The sequence below is a fragment of the Taeniopygia guttata genome, chromosome 1 (assembly GCF_048771995.1).
Source record: "Taeniopygia guttata chromosome 1, bTaeGut7.mat, whole genome shotgun sequence".
Lineage (NCBI taxonomy): Eukaryota > Metazoa > Chordata > Aves > Passeriformes > Estrildidae > Taeniopygia > Taeniopygia guttata.
This window is the reverse complement of record NC_133024.1, coordinates 25,833,462-25,854,906: the sequence shown is the minus strand read 5'-3', so window position 1 is coordinate 25,854,906 and position 21,445 is coordinate 25,833,462. Positions and strand designations below refer to the sequence as shown.

At 45.7% G+C, this 21,445-nt stretch overlaps 1 protein-coding gene and 1 long non-coding RNA gene across 3 annotated transcripts in view; both read right to left on the bottom strand.

The window, feature by feature from the left end:
• Positions 1 to 1,174: 1,174 nt before the first annotated feature.
• On the bottom strand, positions 1,175 to 8,147 carry LOC116807858 (uncharacterized). Its single transcript, XR_004367070.3, has 2 exons — positions 6,091 to 8,147; positions 1,175 to 4,490 (listed from the first exon to the last, which is right to left on the bottom strand). It is a non-coding gene; the product is annotated as an uncharacterized lncRNA (long non-coding RNA).
• Positions 8,148 to 13,271: 5,124 nt separating this feature from the next.
• GTF2E1 (general transcription factor IIE subunit 1) overlaps positions 13,272 to 21,445 on the bottom strand; it is a 48,601-nt gene continuing 40,427 nt past the window's right edge. For both annotated transcript variants that reach the window (XM_002187360.7, XM_030266346.4), the window contains exons 4-5: positions 18,047 to 18,294; positions 13,272 to 15,027 (exon numbers count right to left, since the gene is read on the bottom strand). In XM_002187360.7, coding sequence (XP_002187396.1) covers positions 14,597 to 15,027; positions 18,047 to 18,294 — 679 coding nt within the window. In that variant the 3' untranslated portion in view covers positions 13,272 to 14,596. The remainder of the gene's footprint in view (positions 15,028 to 18,046; positions 18,295 to 21,445) is intronic.

Here is a 21,445-nt window from a genome sequence, read left to right as displayed (position 1 = left end):
TTACTCATTAAGCTTTCCAGGTTGTGGTGCTTGCTGTCAATATCTAGGATTTCCCAGCAGGGGCTTCTGTGTGGCAAGTTCTCTACACTGTTCACTTACAAGAAAAACAAGTTGTGACAGACTGAGACATCCTGCAGGCCAAAAGGGGCAGACCAATGGATTTAATCTTACAGGCACCAGAAATCAGATTGTATTTTTAGTTTGTCTGATGTTGCAGTTCCATATGACATGAAAACTGAAGGGGTTTGTCATACTTGTGTCATCCTTTCCAAACCATCCTTCAGATGAATGGGCTGAGGCATCTCACACCTGGTTTTGCTGCTGTTTTTTCTCCTGCTTGTTTCGTTGCAAGACTACTTGTTAATCTTCAAATTATGTTTGACATCTCACTGTAAATAGTCTGGGTTATAAATATCTCAGGTGTCAAAATCTGAGTGCATTTGCCTACCACTCTGGTTTGCATCTCTTTCGTACTCTGCTTGTTCAGCAGCTGTGCCCTTGGTGATGACTATGTTTGAACCTGGAATCTGATTTAGACACAGGTTTGGGTTTAACCAGTTAGAGCTGCCCAGAAGGTGGTCATTCAACTCCAAATGAGAAAAAATTACTCCAGAAAGTCTGGTGAGGAGCCAGGGAAGTGGTGGCCATGAGCACACAGCTATTGAGAAGTCACAGGGAACCAGGGCTCAGTCTTAGAGCAGATGAAGTCGCTTGATGAACCTGGTACATCCTTGCTTCTTATCTTATTCTGGATTTCAGAATGGTTGTGGTCAGCAAAGCATTTCCTATCACTTTTGGTCAGAAGAACACCCAAATCCAGGCAGGTGAGGACCAGTCTTCACATGGGAGATCTTTACCAGTCCATCTCACCCTGATGTTAACAAAATGTTTTGGGTCATCTTGTTCCAACACCCCTGCCATGGGCAGGGACACTTTCTACTAGACCAGGCTGCTCCAAGCCCCATCCAGCCTGGTCTTGAACACTTCCAGAGATGGAGCATCCACAGCTTCTCTTAGCCACCTGTGCCAGTGCCTCACCACCATGACAGTGAAGAGTCTCTTCCTAATATCTAATCTAAACCTGGCCCCTTTCAGCTGCAGACAGGCAGCCTGCAGAAGGCTGAACACTGTTCAGCAATAAATATCTGATCCAGCAATAACTCTGGGCCCAACATTTTCAAGAGCACACCAACTTACATATTTTTTAATAGAATTTAAATGAAAACAGTAATTCATCAGAAATATGTGAGGAAGTGACTGTCCCTCTGACATTCTCCCCATACTAAGAGACACAGAAGCAATTATCTGCATGCCTTTTTCTATGCAAGTGGATTCGTGTTATGCCTCTGTCTCAGAAGATATTCAAATGTGACTTGGGATTAATTAAATCTCAAGACACCTGGAGGGCAAGTCAGAAGCATGTACATTTTCTACGCCAGATATTTTAAAGTGTGGAAAAAGGAATATTTTACCAGCAAGTCCTTTTGGTCTTGATGGGTGAGAGGAACTGAAGACCAGCTTGAGAATTTCAAGGCAGAAGAACCCAAACCATGAAAATGTCAGTGCGTGTAATTGCAGCTACCACCTGATGCAGCTGATGGTCCCTGGTGTCCAGTAGTGGTTGAAGGGCTGAGAGGTTCCACTGGTGCTGCACATTGTACAGGCGACAGTTTCAGGCTACCTATTATTAACAGCAGACCCATTTTGGTGACACTTCTGATGATGGCAGCAGTTAAGAGTCTCAGCTCCTGTGAAGAGGCTCAAGGTTGCCCCATACTCCTCCCCCGTCTTGTTCCTGCCATTTGGGCACGGAAAGATGTGCAGGGTCCTCCCCCTCCATGCAGGAGGCACCTGCTGCTGATCTTTCCACCATATATGAGCTCACATGTCAGAGTATCAGTCTCTGGTAATAAATTCATCTCAGAGCAAAGCCCCAGTGCCCCTTGACTCCAGCTCAACACTTTTCTTGAGCTTTCCCACTGTATCAGCTCTCAGATTCCCAGTAAAACATCACTTTAATCTTTAAAGTAGTTTCCTAATTGCTAGAGACTGTTCCCTAAAGGATTAGAAACTTGTGAAAGTTTTAATGGAATGCTAGGAAGTTAAGAGGAAGAGCCAACACTGTCCCCAAGGAAAAGCTCAAGAAAAGACGAGATGGCCAACATGTCACTGTGCCTCAGCCACAGCAGAGGAGCTGTCCAATTCCCTGCTACCATGTCTAGGAAAGCAGGCATCCGAGCAAGCCCTGATGGAAAAACTGTACCATAATCTGTGTTACCAAATCACGTGTTACCATGTTGCCTGGGGGAAAGAGCTCAGTGACACAGAAGCACTGGGGCTCCGTTCATGTCATGTGCCTTCCTACCCAGAGTGGTTTGAGTGCCCAAGCGTTTGCCACTTTTAAATTTAGTTCCAGAGCCATTTCACAGCCCACAGCAGCTGCAGGACTCCTGCTGCTGCCCCTACTCTCTGTATTAAGGGACCTGTCTCTCTGCAGAAACACTTCTGACACAGATCTCTCTGCTCCACATCCCTTTTCCACCCCCAGCTCCAACTTGCTGGAGACAGGATGGAATCCAACAGTGCTCTGCCAAGTTATGGGGCTGCCTGACAGCCACAATGAGGGAGTACATTATATTTTAGAGCTCTGTCCAATAACTGCCTAATTAATTTTCACCCCGCTCTCCTACATCCAGTGTGGAGTGGGGACATCTCCATTTTCTTATTCTCCCAATGCAGGGAAGCCGTGGCACAGTGAACTTCCACGATTCATTCCTGGGCATTATGAGAAGGCACATGGTGAGAGGAAGCTAATGCTGAGTGTCCCCCTTCTCCTGCAAAGTAACATATAGGGATAAAAAAGGCATCTCCTGAGGACTTTGCCAGCATCCCTCTCCAGTGGACAATTAAATTACACTGCCGTTTCCCTTTCATTGTGATCCGATTTACAGGGGAATTAATAGGGGCAGAGGAAGAGGCCTGCATGAAGCCAAAGCCAGGGCAACTGGCAGCTCTGATCCTTCTTGAAAAACAGGAAGCTTGCCAGGATATCTTTATTAGAGAGGAGAAGGGGGAGAAAGGAAAGGGCTGCTGCAGAAATAAAAGGCAGATACAGATGTCAGCCTTGTTTACAGCAGGGATTTTGCACTGGTGCAGCTAAATCCTCCAGTTCAAAATCCATCCATAGGCATCTGCCACCAGCACAGCTGGAAAAAAATCACAGCTGCGACTTCTTGGTTGCTGCATGAAGAAGAAAGTCGGCTACACAAGAAGGGTTTTTGTCTCGTTTGATCACATGGCTCCAGAGGTCACACCTCTGAGTGGTGATTTCCCATATTTCCCTGAGGAATTGCTCCTCCCTGAGCTCACAGGATGGATGTCCCCATGAAGCAGTCTGCAGCAACCCCGTCTGTACCTGACAGTGCCACCCAAGCCTGTCACCCAAGTGGGACAGCAGGTGTCATGGAGACACACTTACTTGAATACATAATAAAATCTCAGCTTCTCACAAGTTGTTTGTCCAGGCTGTGAGTGTGCTGCTCTGCAGATAGAGACATGGGACCTGGCTCTTGTAGTGCCACTTCACATCCAGGCTGGTTATGGCTTGGATGCCCTACGCTGCAAGCTCAGCCATCGCTGCTGTTGCCAGCTGTACTCCAGGAGCACTTTGGCAGCTTTGGGACAGCACAGAGCCACAGCAATTAAACCATGGGGCCAGTGAGCTCTGTGCAGAGTGCACATGAGGGTGCTTTTGAAACAATTCTCTGTGTATAGCCAGATGAACTCCAAAAGTATCTGGTTTTATGGCACTCCTGCTACTCCAGAGCAACCCATGTACCTCTGTGTCACCCTGCCACATGCCTGGGAGCAGTGCTGTGTGGTGGCACTGGGAACTGGGGTGTACAGGAGCTGGTGGGAACAAGAGAAACAGGGGAAAATGCTTCCCGGTCCATGTTCCCACTCTGCAGAGCCCCTGCAGCACCTTTGCTCCCTATTCTCTGTTATGTTCCATATTGAGACTTTTCTGCTTACCAGAGTAGCTGAGCCCTTGGATAAACTTGCAGTGTCCAGACTGTGGAAAGGGAGAGGAGACATGGTGCCCCTGAGAAGTCATATCTCAGGTAGTTATATTGACTGCATCCTTAAATTTACATCTCTAGTGCCTCTGGCACTGGAAAGGCACGGTGATATCTTCTGCATCTAATCCTTTTTGAAGGCTGACTTATGATAAAACTTTTGAGATGTGCTGGAATCTCTCAGCTCATGTTAACTCCCCTCTGTGTGAGGAACAGTCTCTCCAGTTGACAGATCACATGTCATTGATGAGGGATGTCATTGCCATTTCTCTCCAGAGCTGGAGAAAAGCAGCTCAGGTCATTGGGGAGTTTCTGAAGAAGCTTCCTGTGTATGGACTTCTCCCTGACATCAGAGGAATAGAGGTGTTGGAGCAGAAGAAATGGATCAAAACCACTTCTGGAGTCTGGAGATTCCTGGGTAGAAAGAAAATGGTTCCAGAAATTATAGCAGGTAGATCATAGCTGTACAAAGGTGTAACTGCCTCTCAGGACCACAAATAGAGGAAATGTCAATTCTTAATTTCAGAAATAAAATGATGAAAGGAGGGAAATAAATAGAGAGCTAAAAGTTGCTTGCATTCAAAAGAAGCCAGGGATCTAAAATTGCATAGTGAATTAGTTCAGTGGTGGGACTGTGTGTGTGTTACATGTTGGTGAGGAGATGACAAAGCCTGTGTGTACCTGATGAATGAACTAGCTGTTAATTCCTAATGCACATCTCCTCCTATCCTGTTTTCACCTGGGGCTGCCTCTCAGGGAGGCATAGTTCTGACACAGCTTTGTCAGTGGGACCAGTGGGCTGAGTTAGCTCAGGGGTCTGAGGACAAACACTCATTTAAAGGGGGAGATTATTATGCAAATAGTACCCTTATGCTTTGTTTTAATTGCTGTTGCTTGAATTATGACATTAGCTCTGAGTGGCAGGGCCACTGCTATGCTGTCACTGTCACCCATGGTCCCACAACAGCCACCCAGCACAGCTCCTTGACCCTGATCTTGGCTACGCTTTATGACCTGCCCTTTTTCCACTGCCAGTACAGTGCCAGCAGGGAGTTTTGTCTAAAATGTAAAGGGGAATCTCTACTGCCAGTAACAATTAAGCAACACCTAATGACAATTCAGTGTGTGAATGGTGTGTGTTGGTGAAGCATCACTTCTGCTGAGGTTTTACTCAGGCAGTGGTGGCATGAGGACTGTGGGAGACAGGCATCCAGCCAGTGACCCTCCAAAGTCAAGGGGAAGTGTGCTAGGAAAGGGAGGAGGAGCTGGAGAAACCAATGTCACTGACTTCAAAGATGAAGGATTCTCTTTATACTCTGAAAGTGACTGAATGAAATGACTAGCATCATCACTGAGCTACGCAGGATTTTCTACTTGTGTTGGATTATTTTAGATGACAGTTTGATTAGCCTGATTGGTGTTGATTTGTCCCTAAGAAGAGTATTAAATTTAGCCTTATATTTAAAAAATACTTTGAATTATGATACCATTTATTAAAGTTGATTTCCTTTCTCCCAACAGATGTGTTAGTTTTGCCCAGCACTAGAAGGTTAATTTTTGAAGTAGAGTTCACAGTGCTGGTTCCAGCTGTGGGCAGAGTTGCCCTCCCTGTGAGCACTTGCTCACAAACCACCTGGTCATGCAGGGACTCCAGTCATCCCATCCACTTAGTAAAGGAGACAGCAGATAACCCCTCACACCCTGCTGAGCTACAGTCACCGGAGGTACAGTTCACAGTGCTCTATTTCACACATTCCAGATAAACCCCTGGAGTTGTGAAAAGCACTGCTTTTCCTAATACTATTAAGGCAAAGTAGTTCCTAGGAGAGAAAGGAGGAGGAAAGATTACTGAATCCTCGCTGAAAGCAAGGTGAGATCTTATGGCCTGGGAATGCAGCCAGCATTAAACCCCACTGCACCAAGGTATATAATTAACAATAAGTTGCTCCACCTCCACTTCCCAGTACGTTGTTCCACCTCCACTTCCCAGTTGGTGAACAGTGCTTGTACTCACTGAACCCTTCCTGGTGAGCTCCCATCTGCACTCAGCCTTCCATGGCACCAGGACAGCAATCATCCCTCATCTTCAGCCACACATTCTGGAGCCTTCCTTCTGACAGAAGGGCACCTGGACACCCAAACAAGCATTTTGAGGACACTCGTACAAGGTTTTGTGCAGGTTGTATCAGTAAGTGATCAAGGCATCTCTTGGGATGCTGCTGTAGTCTTTGGCTATGGAAGAGCTGTAGCTCTTTGCTCGCATGCCCCATAATCTGGAGGTGGTCAAGCACTGCAGCAAGTGAACTAAAACACAGACTGACCTCCTCCTCAGGTGGAAATCAATTTGAGAAGTAGCACCTCATTTAGTCCACCTGGGAATTGATGAAGGATGTATTCAGAAAATTTCAAATTTGCCCCTGGCAACAGCAAAAGCCCAGGTTATTCAATCCTGTGGCTGTACAGTGTCAGCCATGGTCCCAGCTCCTTTGGTCGTCTCTCACAGCTCAAATGCACTGGGAGCACACCCTCATAACCATCAGCTTCTCAGTCCTGCCAGGTGAGGGAAATGTTTCCAAGATTTCATTTAATACCTGTATTTAATCCATTAGTTCTCCCTGCAGACCTCCTGAAGGCTGGGCTGTGATTAAGGAGGAGATAAGTGCCCCGTTTATTGCTCTCCTGATACTTCTTCACTTTCCTCTACACTTTCACAGTTTTCATCCTACAGTCATGCAATGCCTTGGAAATGTGCATGGGAGCCCCCTGCTCTGCCCCTTGGGATGGGTTGGAGAGTCCACCCATACTCCAGCAATACAGTTCCTGCTCTCCTGTGAGGTCCTCTGAGATTCTGTGATTTTATGGAGTTACAGCCCTTGGTGTGAGGAAAAGTTATCAGCAAAATGGACTGAGAGTTATCTGCAACCACTTTTTCTCCTTGATTCCTTGCCATTAAGTCGCAGACTTGAGTATCATTTGTTTTGTTACCTCACTTTAAAGGGAAAATTCATTATTTTTCATATTTTTCCTTTTCAAAATACAAGAGGAAGGCAGCAGGAAGCAGCCAGGCCAGGCCAGGAAGGAAGGAAAGTAACCATCTCCAGTAGACCAGATTCTATGCAGAGTTCTTTCTGGTAATATACTCCATGAATCCTGCAGCATGGCCATGACTCCTGTAAAAACCAGAGAGGACAAGCATGAGTATTGAATCACAACAGCTCTCTCTGTGCTTCTGCAGCTGTCACTGCTACAGCACAGGCTGCACTGGTCTCACTGAACACTTGGCTTCTCCTAGTGCTAAAAAGTGCCGGATTTCCTGTGCAGATCAATCTATCAGCAGCTGTGAGGTCAGAATGGTTCCCATTTCTGATTCACTGTTACATCTCCAGGTGCCAAAGGGTCTTGCATATGGGACAGAGAAAGGTTCTGGTTTACTGCCCCTTTCTACTCAACAAACATAAATAATCCCTCAGTTATGCAGTTTATTTCCCTCCCAACATGGATTTCCAGTCTTGATGCTCTTTTTATTACTGACTTAGGCATAAAGCAGTTTTTATGTTCACTGCAGACTTGGCGTGCCCTACACACTTTCTGCAGACAGGAAGCTGTTCATCTCCTGTTCACTGGCTTTGACCACCTGAACAAATGCACTGCTGCCCACAATATTCATCTGGCTTGTCTTCCATGTCTCTAATGGCTTGTCTCACACCTTTCCTGGGACAGATACCATTAGCATGTGAATTAGCAATGCCTTAAGGAGGTCTTTAGTTTGTGATAGCACCTAGTGCACCAAAAAGGTGCTTGAGAAGTAAAAACTGCTAAGAATTAAAGGAAAAGAAACCCAACACTGGAAGAGATGAAAATCTGGCATTTTGACATATGTTCAGCTGTAAGAACCCATGTCTGCTGTCTGTGAACAGCAGCACTTTTAGTCCACACTTCAGACAGCTGCAATTATGTGACTGTCTAGTTAACAAAAACTCCAGCTATCATTTGCTGCTCCTGGCAGGAGCTTCTACCTAAACCATACAGAAGTCCTATCTGTTAACGTTTCCAAAGGGGGACATGTCTGAGGAGGGCTGGGCAGCCCCCTACAGGCCTTTTTGTTTGTTTCTCATACACAGACATAAGAGCACAAATTGTGGTGAAATATTTGAGGAAAAAGATTCTTTCTAATGTCACAATTGAGCTCAGTTTCACAACTAATTGCTGTGAGTTATTTTTGCACCAAACCTTTCAGCATGGGGAAAGCAGAAGTCAGATCATTCAAACAGACCTGCAAGCTCCTACTTTAGTTGGTTGCTAACTTGGGACCTTCCTGATGCCTTATATAAGAGGTTGGCACACTTGGAGAATATTACCCTTCCTAATGGGCTCAGAGGCACGGGAATACACCAGGGTAAATGCACCATAAGCCAAGTCCTTCTTCATCACATTCTATTTTTCTTTGCTTGGATACAGCACTCATGTGGCCTGGGAGAGTATACCAGAGTGAAATTTCTCTCATGACGCACCATTTTCTTAAGGCCCAATTTCCTTCTAACTCCATTTCCCTCTACTCTTCTGTGTTGTACTGGGAATAGTTTTCATCTCCTGACATCACGAGAAGGGCTGAGAGATGTTGAAAGCATACATCTTCTGGGAAGAAAGCACTGTGTGGCAATGGAAGAATAATTGTGGTGACAGGGACGGGAGAGCAGATATGTCTCTCTACCAAGATTTTACAGCCTCATTACATTTAAAAAAAAAGGTTTTTTTCTTGTTAGAAGCAGCAGGGAAACATGAGAAATTCAGAAACTCAAAATATTCCCAAGGAACAAAAAGAAAAAGGGTTAAAAAAAAAAAAAATCAAACCCACTCCTACCAAATCACATCTAGTTCAAGCAGCAAAGAATGCGTGACCAGCCTGGGGCTGATGCCTATTTCCTACACACTGCAGGAATTTCAGGAGCCTGAGCCCAGCCAGAGCTCACTTCTGGAGAAAACACAAACCTACCATTCTTAAACCCCTCTACTGGGATGTGGCACAGGCTGAGGCAGTCATGGCTGGGACCTGCATGGTGCACCTGGAGAGAGAGCCACATGTTCCAGGAGTGGACATGGCACAAGCTGGAGGTGCTTGGTGATGGTGGTTGTAAAGAGCTTGAAGCTTAACTTTAAATTTACACCTGTGTGTGATTGCAGACAGATTGAATTTAGGACAGCCCATCAACACTGACTGATGGGAAAACAACCAGCACCTTTGCAAAGAGCAAGTATTGATAATCCAACCAAAATGACCCAAGCAATCATTGCCTCTCGTGGGCCAGGGCTGGTTCAGACACTGCAACCTAAAGCACACCCAGGTCAGCTGGTCACAAGCATTGTTGGTGTCTGACATACTTGTCCCCCCACAATGCATGCCATGAGAAAATAGCAAAAGCATGGACTGTGCTACCAGAGCATGGCAAATTTGGCATTGGCTCAGGCAGACTTCCATTGTCAGAAGTGCAGAAAATAAATGCTTAAGACTAGGAGGATCTCTTTACCAGGAGGAACTGAGCCAGGCTTCTCAGCTCTATGCACAATTTTAGCTCACTGCAAAATTACCACTGCTCACCCTCCTTCTTCCAGCAAGTAATGGGATGGCAGAGGCTGGCGATACAGATTCCAGATGAAAAATAAGCACAAGCAGTATGTCAGGGCTTTAATCACATCTATATGAGATGTGATTTTTCCTCCTTGCCAGATGTAGCTTTTTTTGTACACAGACATTAATGCTCGTGGAACAGCACTTGATCAGCCTTCATTTCCTGGCTGGATCCCTGCCCGTTTCTCTGGCTGAGCAGCCCAAGGTTTCCTCCTGCTGCCTGGCCAGCCCTGGGCAGGGCTGGCGCATTGGTGCCTGTGACAGCCGGGGCGAAGCGCACACAGGGGCTCTAATGCACTGCAGTGGAGCCGCTTCCGATGCGGCTGCCTCAGCCTCCTCTCTGTCATCCCTGCCTGCTTCATTAGCATCACACCGTTCAAAGGCATGGAAATCAAATTATATTTAGGTCACAAACACATTTTAAGCAAAAATACCTATTATATTGAAAGCATCTCCTTCAGAGACTGTCTGCTGCTTCAGGATGGTTGCACTAATACTCACTGTCCTTATGTTTTTTAATGAGATACCAGGTGCTTCCAAAGTCTGATTTTTGTTTGAATATAAATTAGGCTCATTCTCTCTCTCTCTCTCTCTCAATCTAAATGCTGGTAAATAAGAAACTGCTTTCTGGCAGCTCATTTAGGTATCCCAAACAGGCAAAGCCCAGATTTCCCTGGGTAAGTTTGAAAGAGAGATAAAATAGCTCTGCCACAGGGACAGGACTATAGTCCCGAATAGGCTGGTGCTGCTGGTGCTCTGCTCTCTGCTTGCTAGCAGGCAGGCAGGCAGCTTTCCAAGAGCACCAGCACTCAAGACATTGCTCCCCATGCTTTGGGCTGCCACTCCTTTTAGCAGTGGCCTCGCCATGACTCTCTGTGGATTCACATCTTAAACAGATTCAAGTATCTGGCTACACCTCCTATCAAGGCTGTACGAGTGATGATCTCCTTGGACTTTGTAAATATTGATCATTATTCTGGAAGCAGCTCAGCAGAGAGAAGCTACTCTTCAGCCCCAGCTCTTCTGCTGCTGGAGGAGCCTTGTCTCACAGTCAATACCTTTAAACTATTGTGATTGTTTAGGGATCCTTGGCTGTCCATGCTTAGATCAATATTCCCAAGCCTCCTGTAAACAAGCCTGGGGCATGGTTACCTAGCCCAAGGCTTCCAGTGGGACAAAGCAGTACCAGTCCTGGACAGCCCTGAGGAATAACCTGGAGCACTGTGTGACACGTCCCTGCTCCAAAGGACAGGGCCCAAAACCTCTCTTGTTTATGCTGACACACACCAGAGAACTGAGGCTGCTGCTGCTGCTTTGCCCCTGCAGCCTGCCCCTGGACAGCCCGCTGGCTCGCCCTGCTGTCAACATGTCCTTCCACCTCATCATAAACTTTCTGTTTCCATGAAGGCTTTGCCTTGCATTTGATTCCCGAGACTATTTTCTCCTCCCAGGGGGGCTCAGTGGGAGACACAGACCCAAGCACAGCAGGCTGCCTCCCCTGCCAGGCCCTCTTAAACTTCACAGCATGTCCTGGCGCTGCAGGGATCACTGAGGAGCAGGGACGGCTCCTCAGATGTCTCAGGAAAGAGGTGATGCTATTTTTCTGCCCTCTAGGATTCCTCCAAGGGATCTTCAAATCCCTTGACTCTTACAGAGAAGTCTGTTTAATCCAAGTCTAAAGGAGGCAGCAGCACAGGAAGAGTTGGATGGAGGAAGCCAATTTTTGGAAGCTTAGTAGAAAAGATTGGAATGCTTCTGTTCTTCAGGGTTGACAGTGCACTTTCCCTCCATCAACAGCTTGGCTAATCTGCTCTGGCCTGGTCTGTACGAGCACATAACTTAAGTAAAGATGCAGTTTTCTTGACCTGCAGTGGTAGCAGAAACAAAGGCAGCTCTCATCCACCTGGGAGAGGCACCTCTGACCATTGGGAATAAGAGCATAAGCAGCCTGAAAAACAGTTCTCTTTCTAGAGAGAGCTCCAGTGCCCTGCCCTCATGTACATCTACAGAACCATGGAATACTCTGAGTTGGAAGGGACCAACAAACATCATCCAAGTCCAGCTCCTGGCCCTGCACAGGACACACCCAATTATCACACCATACGCCTGACAGCGTTGTCCAAACACTTCTTGAATTCTCAGGTATCACTTATCGAATAAAATGCACTTTATATCAGAAGCAGATGGAGAAACTGGTTTGGAGTTAGACAGAACATCCACCCAGGAAGGCTTGACAGCATTATTGGGTTAGCGTTAATGCAGCACATGTGCTCCAGCAGGCAGGGGAAATGGCTGGGCCTTCCTCAGAATTAATGGCTTTATCCCTTGCATTATCACCAACTTGCTGGCGGTGCCTGGCTGTGCCTGGCTTTGCTTGCAGAGGCTGTTTTTCCCTCCTGCCATGCATGCAGACCCCTGTTCAGCTGCAGGAAGAGAAAGAGGGCACTATCAGCTGGGTGTTCTGTTCCTTCAAGCCGTGATTGTCATGACAGGGAAGCAGCAGTGTATGGCTGTCCTTCCAGAGCCCGAACTGGCTGGAACAGAGCAGAGCAGCCACCCTTTCTAATGCCAGAACTGTTGGAGAGGGCAGGAAACGATGGCATCTGCTCATGCACCTTTGATCTCTCTAGTCCTCCCAAGGGCTACATCCTGTGGTGGATGAGAGATGGAAGGCAAACCCCACAACACTCACTTATTTCCCCATGTGCAGGATGTGCCTTGCTTAATGACAAAAACTGCAACCGCTGCACAAACCACAATTAAATGTATTTATTAAGAAATCCACTACTTTATAGATGTTTATGCTGGGTATTTCTTCACTTCCTCTTTACTTAACCTACAACTTGATTTTGCAAACTGAAAACTCAGTATACAGTCCTGGTGAGTCCAGAGTCTGAGCAGTTTTGTGTATTCAGGATTAGTTCTCAGTTTCTGCTTTTGGCTCCTTGTAAATCTACCTGCTTTTCTCCAGTGATAATACTGAAGTCAGACAGATTAAATCTAGACAGAATGGGTACAGCACGTTTTTTTCTGCTAGCTGATCACTGAGTCTGACTTATCAGCTCTATGACTTGATATCTAGAAGCTTGATACAAGATCTTGGAAGCCTGTCTACACAAGAACACCATTTTAACCAGCAGTACAATGTCTGCAAGTCCTCTACCATCAGCCTATGCTTCCCTTGAGGAAGGAGGAAAGAAATGGAAGTGGTGATCAAAAGCAGCCTCTGTTTTCTACATGGCACCAATGTAATGAAACAGTCATCCTGGAAATGCAGGAGATTCCAGGAGGCATTCAAGGAACCTCTGCTAAGGAAAAACAATGTGCAGTGGGATTTCAAGTGATCCTCTCAAAGGAGACCTCAAATTGTTTTTTTCTTCTTGAATCCAATAAATCCAATAAATTCAAGGAACCTCTGCTAAGGAAAAACAATGTGCAGTGGGATTTCAAATGATCCTCTCAAAGGAGACCTCAAATTGTTTTTTTCTTCTTGAATCCAATAAATCAAAATGATAAGCAAACAATATTCCCAACTAGGCACAAGATAAACTGAAACATGACAAAGGGGAGAGGTTTCTGTTTATTTATTCCTCTTTAAAATGACTTAAAAGAAAATTCAAAACACTATTTAAAAAGGAGGGGATTCAGAGTATTGAGAAGCTGAAAATCAAACCACAAAGGAGGCATTACAAGGTTAGCAGAACATAGAAAGCATAGTTAGTATAAAAGAGATTTACAGTCTCAGTGAGCAGCAAATTTGTACCGCCCATATAAGTGGAACAGCACATAATGCTGCCCCTACTCTCTGGAACACAGAACTCTTTTATAATTTTGTTTTATTGTAGCACTGTGTAGGAAAACACAACAATTTTAAAAAAGCAACATTTTCAATTGAAAGAGAAAAACATTAAAAACATTATATTGCTCTACAGGCACTGATAAATGTCTTTCTGTGGTAAAAGAGTGTGCCAAGCAGAATTCAAAGTTGTATAATTCCTCTTAAAATCATATAGCCCTAGTGAGATTGCAAATAAAACTTAGTTATGCTACTTCTCTGGCACTGCCTGACAGCAGCTCTGCCCACTGTGAACTGTCTGCATGTCTTCATGGACAGGGTTAGGCAGAAGCAACAGGCAGCAATATTGGAAAATGAAAGTTTCTCCTGGCAAGTCAGAGCACAGGCAGCTCAGATCCATGGAGGGCATTTGTTACACTGACAAGAAGTGACTGACTGCATGTGCTTGCCAATGCTTTCACTCTGCCTGTTTCAAGTTACAGCTGACCTTGAGGTGCTGAGTCCCAGCAGGAAGTGAACTGGAGCAAGAAAATGTTGCTGCCTACAGGCCTGCTTAGAAAGAGCCACTCTGGTGGCCAGTGGCTTCTGGCAGAGGGTCAACTACAAGCCCTGTCTGAGCTTGTCATCAGGAGACAAATACTTCCCTCTTCTCTCCCCTCGCTGAGCACAGGCAGCTGTATGTTACATATGCCCTCCTCTGCAGAGCACTCTGCTCAGACTACGGAACCCTTATGTCCCCTGAGAGCAGGGATGAGGACATCACTGGGATCTGCAACAAAAATCAACTTAAAGCCATCGGGAGAAAGAACTGCTAGGGCCTAGGCGAAGGTTAAAGCAGGGCCTGTGCAGGGCACCCTGAACCAGATTTTTACTGTGCAAGCATCCTCACTTCTGAGACTCGTCCTCCCCTATGTGTTTTGGCACATGCAGCTCTGCTGCTCCCCTGCTCTGGCGAGCAGGATGCCTGAGATTAGCAGTGCTGAGCTGCAGTTACCCTGCTTGTGCACAGAGAGGGAAGATGCGCTCCAGTCTTCTGTTCTGCTAAAGAGTCTCTGCCTTAAAAAGTCACCTTTTAAAAAACGCCCCAGCAGGGACCAGTTAATCAAACATGTCCTCAAACATGCGTTGCCCCATGGCTATGTAAACCTCTTTTTCCTCCGGTGTCATCTGGGCCACCAGCTCAGGGCGCTGGCTCACTTGGCTGTAAGAATGCGGGCGCCCAGCCACTGTGACAGTGGGGTCTTCTGCCACCACCTCAAACTCTTCATCCTCCTCCTCCTCCTCCAGCCCATACGTTGTGGTGGCTGTGGCGGCAGGGTGGGGAGGGGACTCCTCCTCCGACTCACTCGTTTCGCTCTCGGAGTCGCTCGCGTTGCCGCCAGAGAGAGGAGCGGCACCACTGACAGTGACGGTGGAAGCGGAAGGCGTCTTCTTCTCGTGGATGAGCAGGGCACGCATCACTTCCTCATTGTCATCCAGGGCTGCCCGGCTCTCCTCACGCTCCTGGAACGCATTCAGATCCCGGCCCCCTGCAAAGGGACACGAGGGAATGAGCATTTCCTCACAGACATCTGTGTGACAGACCTGAAAGCTTTCTTAACCTTCATTAATCACTGCCACTGAGCTCAGTTGGCAAAGTCACACCCTTTCTCTACGCCAACTCCTCCTCTCTCTTGAAATTTTGAGACAGTTATGTCTCGTAATGGCAGAGCAAGTACTGACATTTCCTAGGAGCTGGGAGGCCTAGAGTCACCATGGCTCCCAGCTGGAAGCCTTGACCAGGAGCACATTGCAAGTGAAGACAACAAATGCATGATGGGCAGGGACCTAGAAAAGACTTCCCCAGGGAGGTGTCCTACTCAGGCACTACAGTGGAGCAGAAAGCAAAGCAATCCTTAAAATACAGACCCCAAGCCCATGTCCTATCCTGCTGAGCTCCCTGCCTGTAAGGATGAACACAGAGAAGAAATGGATCCAGGCAGACAAAAAATATGTTGAAATCATGTGTTATAAAACATTTAGAGCAGCCAGGCCTAGTGAGCTCAGAGGTACACCTATACCAGGCAGAAAGGGGAAAAGCTCCTTACAGGAAGATGGTGATGGCATGGAGCAGATGCAGCTGACAGCCTGCAGCCCAGCTGTGCAGCACAGCACAGAACTAACCAGTGCCTGCTCTCCAAGCTGAAACACAGCCCAGACAGTCCCTGTGGCTCCCTACCTTCACCTCTTATCTGAAGGGGACTGCAGTGTCCCAGCAGACACATCTGGCCTGTGCTCCTCTTTCAGAAAACTTGGCTGAACAACAGCTGGGAGGGCTCAATATGGCTCTGATAGGCAGGATGTCTGCAGTTCATGGATTCTAAAGGTAAAATTCTGCTCAAAAACTAGCATCCCATAGAAAACCTCTCCTAATCCTTCCTACCTTTGGTGAGAGGGCTGTGAGTCCACCTAGTACCGAAAAAACTACAGGCAGTATGGGAAAAAACCCCAAAAAACCTCAAAAAGCACCACAAAACAAAAAACAAAACAAAAAATTAAATATGGAGGGAAAAAAAATAAGGTCTAAAAAGTAGGACAGGCTCCCTGTGGCAGACTTTCTGTCTTACACCAAAAGATGCTGCCCATGAACAATTGCTGGAGCTGAGGTCTTGGCATTCTGCCTTCATACAGGCAGCCACTTGCCCACTCCTCCAAGACACAGACCCTCACGGTTTCAGCACCATCCAGGCAGGCAGATCCCAAGTCTTTCCCCTCCCCAGTCAGAAATGTGCTGGTTACGAATTTCAACTTGAGATTAAAAAATAAGGTGAAGGAAGTAAGTTTTGCATTTAGCACTAAAAGCCAGGGCACTTTTTGGTCACTCCTTTCCTGTGGTAAAATGAAGGCCAAAAGAACCATACCTAATTTCACCAGAATTCTGTTTTCACTGTAAATAAAGTTGTAGTAATGGGTGATGACTACAACTACTAATACTAGAGCACTGCCAAATTCCTGAAAGAAAGAAAGAAAGAATAAAGGCATTGTGTTGGCAGTCGTGTGCTCAGCTCAGTGCTTGTGACTGTGGAGCAGAAAAGGCTGTAGGAGAGCATCTCTGTGAAATAATATAGCTCATCACACTGAGAGCTGTGAAATGACAACAGCCAGAGCTAGCTCCACAAAGGCTGACTCTGTGGCTCAGAGGGGCTGTATCTTGCTTGCAAGAACTATTTCTGCCAGATCCAAGCAGTGAATCTTTTCTGTCAATGGTCCCACGTTTCTGTCCTTCCTGTTTATGTGTTGCAGCAGCAATTTCAGGCTATTTCTACAAGCTCCCTCTTTGATCTCCAGTAGCTGAGGAGGCTAAGCAGTGATGCCAATATCCTGTAAGGAGATATTCCACCTCCATGTTCCTCAGCGACTTCTTGAGAAATATTTATGCTGTGTACATCAAAAGTTGTCTCAAGGAGTTGATTTAAAACTACAGGTGAATTGAATGTCTAGCAGAAAAATGGGGTGAGAACTCACCATGGCTGGTGAGTAACAACAAAATCTGCTACATACTGCAGGAGCAGGTTGTTCAATCATCTCACTTTGCTTAATCTATTTGAAAAATGCTTTGGATCCATAATACACTTGAAAGGCATTACATGTGAACAAGTTCTTTAGATATCTTGTGACCATTATATCACATCTATTTTCTTCCCTTCTGCTACACCTAAGTACTCCACTCCTCCCCTGAACATGGCACAAGTTCCAGGGTCACATACTCACACACATTATTCCCTTTTGCCATATCTTCCTGCTAGGGCAACAGTTTCAACAGTTTCAGTTCATAATTCTAAAATTACTCTATCTATTGACTCACTCTTGTAAAAATCAAAAAAGGTCTCAATTTCCAGTTTCGGCATGGAAGCTTAAAAAGCACACATACCAACGCAGAAAGTTTCTACTAATGGTTATAAGACCATTAGTCTGCGGATAACCTGACTCCCAGATGAATGAAAATAAAAGCACAGATAATGAGAAACAAACAGAAGGGAATAAAGACTCACCTGTCATGGTGACAGACCTTCCAACTGTACTTCCAGAAGCTGTATTTCTGAGTATTGTTCATATATAACAAGTTTTGAGAAACAGTTATCAAGAAGACTGGGAGTATATAAACAGTGCTGGTAGATTGAGTAGACTTCAGGGTCACTGAACATTAATAAATGTTATTTTTCAGCAGTGACCTATTAGGGAGACACCTTTCTAGATGAAACTGAAAGAACTTAATCTAGAAGCAATAAACTCTCAAGGTAGAAGACAACAGTTATTTAACATTTTAGAAGCCGCCTCAGAATTTCATGGACTGCTCAGCTTTACTGACCTAGATTTCAATCCTGGATCTAAGGAATTTTTACATCTACCTACACACAGGTGCTTTGCAGAGCAGAGGGGAGCAGACACTCCAGTGTTGGGAGCAGCAGCTGCACAAACACACACACACACAGAGCAGAACATGTTTTTGACAGCACTGCAAAGGCCTTGTATAAGCCCAGCAGTACTTCTGCTCTGTGAATTTCTTACCATCTTTGATTTCATCAGGGTCATAAGCCCCCTGCACCGTGCTCTCCCGCAGCCAAATGGGTCTCTCTCTGGCTGGCTTTCCTTCACTTGCAGACCGGTTCAGATCCTCCTGGTCCTCCATGCTGATGACAACATTCTGGGTATACAAGTCCTCGTATGATGGTCCCTTTGTAGTCCATGCTTCCCGATGGTGTCCGCCTGCAAGACCAGCTGCTGCCCCTGAACCAGCACCAGCTGCACGCTCCTTGCTATATGAAAGGTAAAGAGAGAAAAACAGAGCTCTCAGAACAAGCCCCTCCTTAGACAAAAATATTTAAATGATGATTATCATCTGCACTGAGAACTTTCATTCTCAGTTCTAACATGTGCCACCAGGAATTTCTGTGCCAGCTTGCTAGTTTGGGAAACTTGCGGATCTCTAGTGGGGAAACCCTGCATAGGGCAATGGCAACATCCACCACAGACACTGAAAATAAGAGGCAGCACTAGAGATGCAAATACACTTAGGTTAAAACAAGCATAAAATCTCAGAATTCCCTGAAACAGAAGCCACAGCAGCAAAACACAGTCAAACAGTAGTCTGGTATTTGAAAAAGTCTCTTCTTGGCCTTCACACAGCAACCAAATTCTGCATTAAAAAAGCATTGAAGTTTAACCAAGGTAGATAGTAGGCCCAGGGACTCGGCATGCTCAGAGCTGTGAACTGTTATTAATAACAGGACTCCTGTAGGAGTCAACTCACCATGAAAAACACAATTCAAACCTTTGCTTGAATTGTGAGTGACAATGCACATAAGAAGACACCTCTCCTGTGCTATACAGGCCATCTGTACTATCCACAGACACAGCCTTGGGAGGACTGAGGAATCCAGGCAGAGAAGGAGAGAGCACCTCCAAACCAGAGGACTAGGGCTGGACAAAAAGCTTTGCGCACTGATGGAGCGCAGGAGGAGATAGAACTGTCTTCACTGTGGAAAAAGTGGAGAAGTGAAGGTGCTGACCCATGTGAAGGGTATGGCAGTCAAAGCCCAACCCTCCTTTGCTCTAAGCACATTTCCCTGCAGGGCCCCTTCTAGCTCAGGAGACATGGAGAAAAACATTCCTGCTTGGATCTGATCAAAAGAGGATATCAAGTGAAATATTTTCTGCACACTGATGATGGCAATGAGCCTAAAATACACCCTGGCCTGTGCTGCTACGTATGCAGAGTGGGGAAAGCCAAACGTGACTGCTCCTCTACTTCAGAATGAGATTTCATCTTTTCAGAGAAACAAATCCACTGCACACTGCACCCACCCTCAGCCATATAATTTCAGTCATCTGATTGCCAGGGGTAACTACAGCTTTTCATGAGGAACAGCCCTGCCTTGACTCCTTCCTTCTCTTGTCCAGATGAAATTCATCAGGGATATTCCAGGATGCCAGCTAAGCTGACAGTTGTCATCAGTGAGCATGGTTCAGTTGCTGCTGTCTACCCAATGACCTTTTCTCTAACCAAGAAGCTTAAAATAAAGTTGCACTTGGAGAAGACCTGACTAATATGTGGGTTTTTTAGTTCAGCAAGGACATTACCGCTGTTTGATGAGCTAATTCTGTTGGATTTTTAGGGGTAAACAGTGAGGGGGCATTACACAGGTAGGTGAACATTGCTCTTCCCCAAATAAAAAATATCAGTGTGTTCAGCCACAGTGTTTATCAAGGGCTACTCACAGCCTCTCAGTAGTGGAATGGCTGGGATCTGTTAACAAAATACTTCACAGCATCCCTGTTAGCATGAATGGTGTCCTTAGCAATCCTGCAGCCAGCTCTGCTAGGAGAGCTCCACAGCAGCCTTGAATTTTGGGGCAGAAGGCTCATGCGCATGTATTGCTTATGTAACCTAAGGAACCACACAGAGACCTTTTCCCCAGCGTGTTATTTCAAGTGTTGGTACCTTTCAGCTCTCCAAGACAGGCGTGTATTCTGTGAAAAGCACCACTCTGCTTCCCACACAATAGAAATCTCTAACTAGCGTTTCCCTGACGATTTTATGTAATCCACTTTCCTCACAGGATGCACAATGCTGCTCTCCCCCAAGCTCTCCCTCCCCATGACTACAGCGTGACACTAAACCCTCAGTAGTGCCAGGAGCTACCTAATAATACTTTTGCACAGAAGCCCCTGTGAATGTGCCTGAAATTGACTTTTTTCCTATACAGAACCATTTAACAGCAAAACACTTATTCCATGACGTCAGGAACGTTTCAAAAATGAAAGTAACACTTCTAAGAGACACCTACAGTACTAATTACTTCATGTCATCTATTGCAATGTCCTACACTGAGCTGGAACCACCTAGACACTTTCTGTCTAATTTTGGACCCCAGTGAGCTTTGCAACTGTGCCTCAATTGATGTCTCTATCTTCAGTGACACTGTTGGTAGGTGCGAGCACCACCCCAAGACTACCTGAGCAGGGAAACACTTCATTCTGCAAGAAGAGAACTTACTGTTTAGCAACCAGTTCCAAAGTACAGGATTAGACACCATGGACCAGGCACCAACAAAAGGCCAGGTGTGGGAGCTGCCTTACAGGCAGCACAGAGCAGATAAAGGGACCTCTTAAATCTCTTTCTCTCTTAGATCCACAAACTACTTTTTCCCTACCTTGCTCTAGACTTCACATGGACACCCTGCAGGCAGGAACTGTGGCAGCTCAGTGGCCCAGATGTGGCTACTTTTATTCTGTTTTATTCACCTCGATGGAAATCCCTTAATGAGTGGTTTAGCTGTCTTTAAAGGCAACATAAATAGCCCTCGACACAGCTGAGGTATGGCCCACAGAAACCACACTGTGCAGTGGGCAAACAGCTTCAAATTTTCATCTCAATCCTGCCCAGACTATTAAGAAAGGTCTTGGATAATGGGGATAACTCTCTTTTTTTGCCACATTTGAGACAAAACACATTTTCACTGTGCTGCCCTTAAGATCTTCAACTTCACAACAGACAACCCATGGCTCTTGACAGCATGACCACAGAAAATTAATTCTGTGAAGATTTTTTGTTAATTGAAATCATGCTATTTTGACATAAGGAAATAGAAGGGTTATTAAAATCCATAATTTTTCAAAAACCACTGAGAAGGGCTTAAGTAAAGCAGGTTTATTTTGAAACCTGTGGGGCTAATTCATGCTCTCCCATGATTAAGAAAATTAACAGTCTTAGGAAAACATAAATGAAGATCAACCCAGTTTCCCAGGGTAGGTGAACGACAGTTATGCAGTGCCAGTGGGACCACTCATACTGTAACTCTCCTGAAAACACATGAAGTTGCACAAGTTACTGCAAAGAGAAGATGCAGGTGTTTTGTGAACTTTTTGGTTTGTTTCAGAATCACCAAAAGTCAGTTTTGTCAATGA